This window comes from Lathyrus oleraceus, chromosome 6, assembly GCF_024323335.1.
Source record: "Lathyrus oleraceus cultivar Zhongwan6 chromosome 6, CAAS_Psat_ZW6_1.0, whole genome shotgun sequence".
Taxonomy (NCBI): domain Eukaryota; kingdom Viridiplantae; phylum Streptophyta; class Magnoliopsida; order Fabales; family Fabaceae; genus Lathyrus; species Lathyrus oleraceus.
In genome coordinates, this window is record NC_066584.1 from 360,166,341 (window position 1) to 360,174,220 (window position 7,880).

General features: G+C 33.8%; 1 protein-coding gene and 1 long non-coding RNA gene across 2 annotated transcripts; one reads left to right on the forward strand and one right to left on the reverse strand.

Moving 5' to 3' along the window:
- Window positions 1-444: 444 nt before the first annotated feature.
- LOC127092571 (ethylene-responsive transcription factor RAP2-12) lies at window positions 445-1,910 on the reverse strand. The gene is made up of 2 exons (XM_051031468.1): window positions 1,573-1,910; window positions 445-1,497 (listed from the first exon to the last, which is right to left on the reverse strand). Exons 1-2 carry the CDS (start codon window positions 1,745-1,747, stop codon window positions 707-709), a joined length of 966 nt encoding a protein of 321 aa, XP_050887425.1. The 5' UTR covers window positions 1,748-1,910; the 3' UTR covers window positions 445-706.
- Window positions 1,911-4,194: 2,284 nt separating this feature from the next.
- LOC127097039 (uncharacterized) lies at window positions 4,195-7,056 on the forward strand. Its single transcript, XR_007792903.1, has 2 exons — window positions 4,195-4,810; window positions 5,754-7,056. It is a non-coding gene; the product is annotated as an uncharacterized LOC127097039 (long non-coding RNA).
- The last annotated feature ends 824 nt before the right edge of the window (window positions 7,057-7,880 follow it).

Consider the following 7,880-nt stretch of genomic DNA (forward strand, 5'->3'; position numbering starts at 1 on the left):
ATTAGTGTAGATTTAAGAATTACTTCCCTAACAGAATTAAAAACAAACACTCTCTTCGTTATCCTCCCTAATAATTATTTAGAAATAATTTTGACAAAAAAGAAATAATTTTTTTTAAAGAAAATTATAAAGAAACGGGGAGAATATTATAGATGAAACCGATAATATTTTTTTTTATAAATAATCAATCAGTTTTTTTAATTAAAAATATAAATAATTTTTCTCTTTCCTTTATTATATTTATCACCCCACAAATATAATTAAAAATAATTTTTTCGTCTCTCATTTACTTTTATATACTTAAAAAATAAAAATAAAGATAAATTTTAAATTTTGTTTAAAATAACAATTTCTAAAAACATGAATATAGATTCATTTAAAAAAAATTCAATAAAACGAACAAGTGAAATAAAATAAAATTATGAGCAAAATTTGTAATCGGAATTCAGAATTGAAACATTGTTAATTTCATCTGGTAAAACACCAAAGAAATACAATTGAACAAAACTTGACATGACCAAAAGGCCAAAACTCAAAAAAACAAGAAATAAATCGAAAATTCATGACACAAATTCTAACCAAGTACCCAAATTTACAATTCCATCCATCCTAATATGCAAAATAGAGATAACCGAATCATAAGAATGGGAAAATTCTGTCTTCACAGAAACATGAAAAACAGTTACAGTAGTATTATTTTTTATCATCAATCAAAGCTCCATAAATCCCCAACAACATGTTCCTGAACAATATTCGGTGGCATCGATTGTCCATCATAGTACGGAATCTGATAAAACTTCATGTAATCCTCGTACGCCATCAATTCATCAGACAACTCTTGAACTTCATTCTTTGCCGCTTCAGCTTCAGCTTGATCAATACTAACAATAACAACAGCACGTGGTTCTTGTTCTTTTGATACTTTCACTTTCACTTTCTCTTTCTCTTTCTCATGTTCATTCACAACACCACAGAAATAACCGTTTTCATTCTGAGTGGAGCCATTGAACTCCAGTACAGAGTAACCAACCTCAGAACACGAACCAGACCCATATACAGAATTCTCATCACCACCAGAACCACCAGAACCAGATATTATAAACGGTTCAGTTTGGTTCAGATCATAACCAAACTCCAGGTTCAGATTTTTTGGATATTGCTGTTGATGATGATAGAGAGAATGATTCCGATTCAGGTTCGGGTTCGGTGGTCGAATAGGTGGTGGATTAGGATTATTAACATGACGACGAGTTTGAATAGAATATTCATCATCTTCGTTGGGGAAATTAACCTTAGCTTTTTTGCCGCGTATTTTTCGAGCTTCTTTGTCATAAGCTCTAGCAGCTTCTTCAGCAGTGTTGAAAGTACCAAGCCAAACACGAACACCTTTCCTAGGATCACGAATCTCCGCAGCCCATTTTCCCCAAGGACGCTGCCGGATTCCTCTGTAGAGATTTTTCCTCTGTTTTTTCACAGGCTTTTCAACTCGTTCATTAACTGTTCGACGAAAAACCCCAATGAGACAACAATAACTCCATCAAGTATGAGAAAAAAGAAATAATAGAAACTCACCTTTAGGAGGGTCTGATCTTTTGAGAGTACTGGGAGGCTGTTGATCAATACCAGAAAAACCGAAGTCCGAGGAGTCAATCTGTTGCCCGAGAGAGTTAGGCCAGAGCTCCGAGGCGGTAAGGCGGCGGCCTCCACGGCGAGGAATGAAGTCAGCGATGATAGCACCGCCACACATTCTGTTATGATGATGATTATTACTTACTGTTATGGCTAAGAGCAGAGGTTTAGGAGGTGAAATGAAATGGTGTTACGAAAAGGCAGTGAAGAAAGATGTTTTTAATAAGGAAGAAGAATTGATGTGAAGTGTGAGTGTGAGAATGAGAATGAGAATGACAGGACGTAGATAGGGGGGTTTTATATGAAGTTGGAGAAAATATGCGTGATAGATGTCACGCGAAGCTTCCTCGAGTTTTACCTACGCCGCCACAGACACAGTTCGCAATGTTTTACTTTTTTTTTTTTTACCAAAGTCCAATCTTTAGCTTGCGTGGTGGCATATAATTAATAAATTCAAATACATAAAAATTGAATTTGGTCAAAAAAAAAAAAAACAATTGAAAATTAATTCTTAAATATTTTTTTACTGTGTAGATTTAAAATACTACTACAAGTTACATAAAATTAGTTTGTGTTTATACATTTGATTATTTATTGTTATAAGTCTTTTGAATTTTGTTTTTCAATTTAAATTAAATCAAACTTAATCACATATCTAAATTCAAGTACTCCCTCATGTTTAAATTGTGAGATGTTAAATGCATTCACTATCCCCTATTATAGAGAGATAATGAGATATTAGAGGTGTATTTGGATAAACAGTTTATTTTTATTTTATGGCATAAATTTTTATAATTAATTTTTATAAGTTATTTTTATAATAACAAATTATTTACCGATATTTTTTTTATAAATTAAATTATAAATTTTAATTCATTTATAAAATAAATTCGAAAAAATCATAGGATATATTGTGCAAAAGAGTTTAAGATAATGTGTTCAAGCTTAAAAATTAAATGTTTAGATGTGGAATAATTGAATAAAAACTTTAAAATAAAAGTGCAGTGTTGCTCAAATAGTAAAGTAAATGAAAAAAAAAGAAGATAAAATCAATTGAATACAATGCATGACTTTAAAATGAGATGCGTAGTCATACATTTTCTCACAAATTCATTATCTTTATAACTTGGATGTTTGAATTCTATAGAGGACAATAATGAAAAATTTGAACCCTTGTTACAAAGATTAAATTGACTTATATACAAGTACATTGGTAACCGTAACAAACGTCAATTCTTCAGCATTCGACACGTACATCATTATGTGACCTTTTGTCTTCATCGTTGCTTCCACATGTCTTCGACCTTTGAACTGATGCAAAGCTGCCACTTCTGTCGAGAAATATTTCCAAATCCTTTCAACTACCTCTGTTGAGAATTCCTAGTCGAATCTTGTAATCTTGGTGTCGAACCACACTTTAGCTACCTATGTTTAGCCAGTGTATTTATCTCACACCCTATTTCTGTCGAATATGCCAAATCACTGCAAACCTTCTCGAGATTCTAAACATGTTTTGACTCCTGACTTTTTTCTATTAAATTGGTATGGAAAAATTTCGAAACGAAAATAATTTTTCTGAAACCACGTTTTCAGACGATTTTGACGATTACGCGTGAATCAGCCAAAACAACAAGAACAAAGGGGCCAAAACACAAGGGAAAACACCTATGACTCTATTATTAGTTAAAAACGACAAGAGTCCCCGACAACGACGTCAATTTGATCAGATGTCGCACATGAGTCAAAAATAAGTAAAATAAAACTGTAGTTAGGGAAGCGACACTCGAGTCGTATCACAAGAACTCGAGCCTAGGTCCCGTATTCAAAGATATTCAGAATAAGGATAGGAATGCTCCATCTTATTCTTCTCCATTTCTTAAGGCCCGTGGCACATAATTTGCATTATAATTAACAAGTGTTTTGAAGTTTGAAAAGGGTTTTTGTTTGAAAGGGGTGAGGCAAGATGTGTTTGAAGGAGTGGAATGAAGCTTAGCATGATCATGTCTTGATGTTCACCTATTTCTAGGATTTTGAATGAAAATAGATTGGAATTGACTTAATAGATCAATTGTAGGTGCAAGCATAAAGATCTAATTCAATTAAGTGATCAAGGGACTTATGATCACTTAATTGAATGTAAATCCTAAGGAAGCATGCAAATTTGTCCTTGAAAGGTCATACAACAAAACCTAATTCACAAGTCTAATTAATTGATCAAAATAAGTTTGATTAGCTAATCAACTAATAAGATGAACATGCTAAGAGTCATACAACAAGCAAATGATATTATGAAGAAAAAGAAAAGGCACTAGAAATTGAGTTTAACATGTTAAAAGCCTAATTTCTAACCTACCACTAATTAAACTAAGAATAAAATCCAAAAATTATCAAATCTAATTAAAGCCTAACTTAATGAATTAAGTGTAGTTAAAATGTCTATTTTTAATGTGTATTTTGAATGTGTTAGGAAAAGATTAAAAGAAAATAAGAGCAAGAATTAATAAAAATAATTAAAACAATCATGGGGTATATTTAGGGGAGAAGGTGCCTGGATAGTAAGAAGAAAGGGGCGGTGGGCCCAAGAATCAGAGGCCCATGTTGGTTTGTTTTTGGAATTTCAGGATCAGGGGGTGGACTACCAATCACATGGGTGCAGTGAAGTAATACCCCCTTGGGCTTGATCTTGAAGCCCAACATGTGAGGGCAAATGGACGGAGAGGTTTTAATCTCACTTTATTTCCATTTCATTCACCCATATGTGCCTTCTTTCTCTCCTTAAAACATCCAAGTCGTCAAAAATTGCCCCACCATGCCGGAAACCCCTTCCAGCGCCAGGGCACCACCAAACATCACCAAGCAACCACCTATGAGTTTGGTTTTATCTCATTTCTTCATTTCTTCAACTCATTTTCATCAAAACTCACTGAAACTCTCAATCCACAAAAAAATCTCAAGAACTCTAGATTTTCATTTTAAAATTAAATGGTAACCTAACACCAATTCGAACCAAAATCTTAGGGCTTTGATTCCCTACCATAAATACTATAGCATGATAACTAATTTGATGCAAAGTAATGAAGAATAAAGGGAGCAAGCCTACCTATAGAGCGGAGGGATGCTATGGGAATTGTTGAACTATTTAAGATGAAGATGGAGAGAAAAAACCCAGAGATATGACCAGGTATGCCTCGAATCTTAGCACCTTGTAGATTTTTCTTCTTTTCTCTCCTTTTTCTTTTGTGAATTAGTCTATAGGATTTAATGTAGCTTGATTAGGAGTACAGAGTAGGGACTGAGAGATGTGAGGCTAAGCTCTACTCTTTCAGAGCTTCAATATGAAGCTCTGGGAGTAACTTGAAGAGAGCTCTAATGGAGTTTTTTGGGAGGGTGAGAAGAGAAAGTGTCAGAGAACTTGAGATTGAGGGTGAAATGTGAGTGAATGGTGATCCCTTTTGATTGAAGAGGAAAAATTGTTTAAATAGAGGAGCTTGAAGAATGAATTGGAGGGAAATGTAACCAAATCGGGTAGCTTTAGGGCAGGTCAGTTGGCAGTTACGGCAACTGTGAGTTTTTGGATGTTAGAGTTAGTTGGGATGGCCAATTTAAACAGTGTGATAGCTCTGATTTAACAGTGTTAGTTATGAGTTAGTTTGAGTTTAGAAGTTATGAATTAGTTAGTTTGCTTGACTGAGTTAGTTGAAGTTTGACATTTAGTTTTATTTTCACTATTTAGAGAATTTGCTAGTTAGGAATTTAAAAGTTAGTTAAAAGTTGGTTTGAACTAATGTATGATGTATGTGAGTTAGATGTATGTGATGAATGTTTTTGGAACTGGTGTGAACTGTTTGAATTTGAGCTATGCAATGCTGGATATGTGTATGATGTAGCTATGTATGAAAGGTTTAGTTTTAAGGTTAGTTGCAGTTTGTTTAAACTTTGATGTTTGTACATGTGATATAATTTATATGTATGAGCTGGTATGTATATCATTCTACTTGAAACTGTTTGGATACATTTGCCTTGTAAATGTTCATTCGAGGATGTGAATTGAATTGTGAATATGTTGGCTTTTGGATATTGTTTTGATGATTTTGACTTAATTTTGGTTTGTTGATGAGTTTTAGAAACTGTGTGAACATGGCTTGGAGGTTGATTTACATGAATATTGGATGGACATGATGTGATAGGTCTGCTGCATTCATGTATGGTGCATGGTTATTTGAGACGTCATTGCCTTTGGAATTGTTTGTGAGTTGTATTGTAAATCTGCATTGCTTTTGATCCATAATAGGACTGTTTGAACTTGAATTTGTTAGAACAATATTTGGTTCTACATCTGGCCTTTAGTTTTGATGATAACAATATATTGTTTCTTAGAGAACAATTTTGCACGCTAATGATTTTTATCTAGCGTGTATCTTTTGCTAGCAGGTTCTGACTCTAAAGCAATGACGTGTGTCATCATTAGATTCTAGAATCCTCACACTCTGACTCTGAGGAGATATAAGTGCTTTACAAGATGCTGTCAAGTTCTGAAAGCTCTTAGACAACAATTTTGATGAACGTTCATGTTAAAGCTTCTGAATGTGACTCTGATTGAAGAGCCTATAAAGGTTTGTCTACCTTCAAGATTCTGTGCTCAAGTTTCGAAGATTCTGAAGAACAAGATCTGAAGACTCTGAAGACCCAGTTCTGAGGAATTGTGTCAAGACTCTAAAAACCAAGGTTCTGAAGATTCTGATAACTTGTCTCTTGATCCTTCTAAGCATGCTTCAATATCATTTCATCAGAAGCCTATGAAGATTATAAGATAAGATCAAAAGGTTTTGCATCAGGAAAATAGTACACAATATAAGATCATCCTTCCATCCACTACGCTGATTTTGTGGGCTAAGGACATTCTATTGTACCATTTTTCCTCCTATATGCAACCCGTTATGAAAGAGACAACTGTAATACAACATCCCAATTCTAACCTCCAATGGTTCTTTTATATGCCTATATAAAGGATACGTGAAGATTAGAAGAAGTTGCTAATGCTAATTTAATGCGCTCATAACTACGCTATTACACACGCTCTTGCTGAAATAATATTATTTATGTGTATAGTTTTGTAAACACACTAGAGATTTTGCTCGTTACCGTGTGAGAAATATTCATTGTATTAACTTGTGTTAATCTGATTTCTTAGAAGCATTCTCTGTAAACACAACTTGTAAATCTCAAATCTGTTTGAGTGGTTTCCTTGAGTGACTAGGTTTTAGTCAGATAGACTTAAGAAGGCAACGACGATTTGTCTTTGTGGTGTTTGTAATTAGGTTTTGATTATAGTGGATTAAGTCTTTCTTGAGAAGGCGAAATCACCTCGGTAGGGTGGATTGGAGGTAGCTTCGCTAACAACGAATCAGTATAAAAACAATTTTTTTATTTTTATTGTTCGTATTTTTGCTTGATTGAGTTGGTTTTGAAAAAAAATTTGTTTTTAGAAACCCAATTGAAACCCCAATTTTCTTGTGTTTCTTACCACCTTCAGAATTTTGGCCTATTTGGATGAATATGAATCTGACTTATAAGCATTGGCTTTGACTTGTATTAATCATGACATGCTTGGTGTTTTTTGGATAACTAAATGTTTGAACATGAGCTGGTTGTATTGTTGGTGAATTGGCTAGCTTGAATGATCATTTGTTTTTGGTGATGGATAACCTGTTATGGCTTACATCTTGAATTAAAGGTTTCAAGAGGATCAAAAGTCAAGGTTAAGACTTATCCAAGACAAAAAAATTATAAACAAAAAGTATGGAATGAGTCTAGACCCTACTATAAGGCTAAGGCTCAAAGCAAGAGAAAACCCTATAAAACTAACTACAAAGGACCCATACGAGTATGGGAACCAAATAGTGAAATTGTTTTTGCTGCAGATATGGTAAAGGGAAAAAGCAAAGCAATAACTGTTGTTCCATAATAGTGGTTGCTTACAACTTACAACAAGAAGAAGGACTATCTTCTAAATCCAAACTCTAAAGGAGGAAGGAAATGTGGAATCTGGAAGAAATCAGTAATGCAAGATTATTGGTACTAGGAAGACTGAGGTTGTCCTAAAGTGTTGGTGCTTTAGACTCTTAATATATCTCTGAAGTTCATCCAACTGCTTTGGAATCTAAGAAGTTTCCTGATGAATTTCTGAAGAGTATTATTGGGAAAATGTATTCCTCAAGAACAATCTCAATTGCAGTTTAAAATCTGCATAA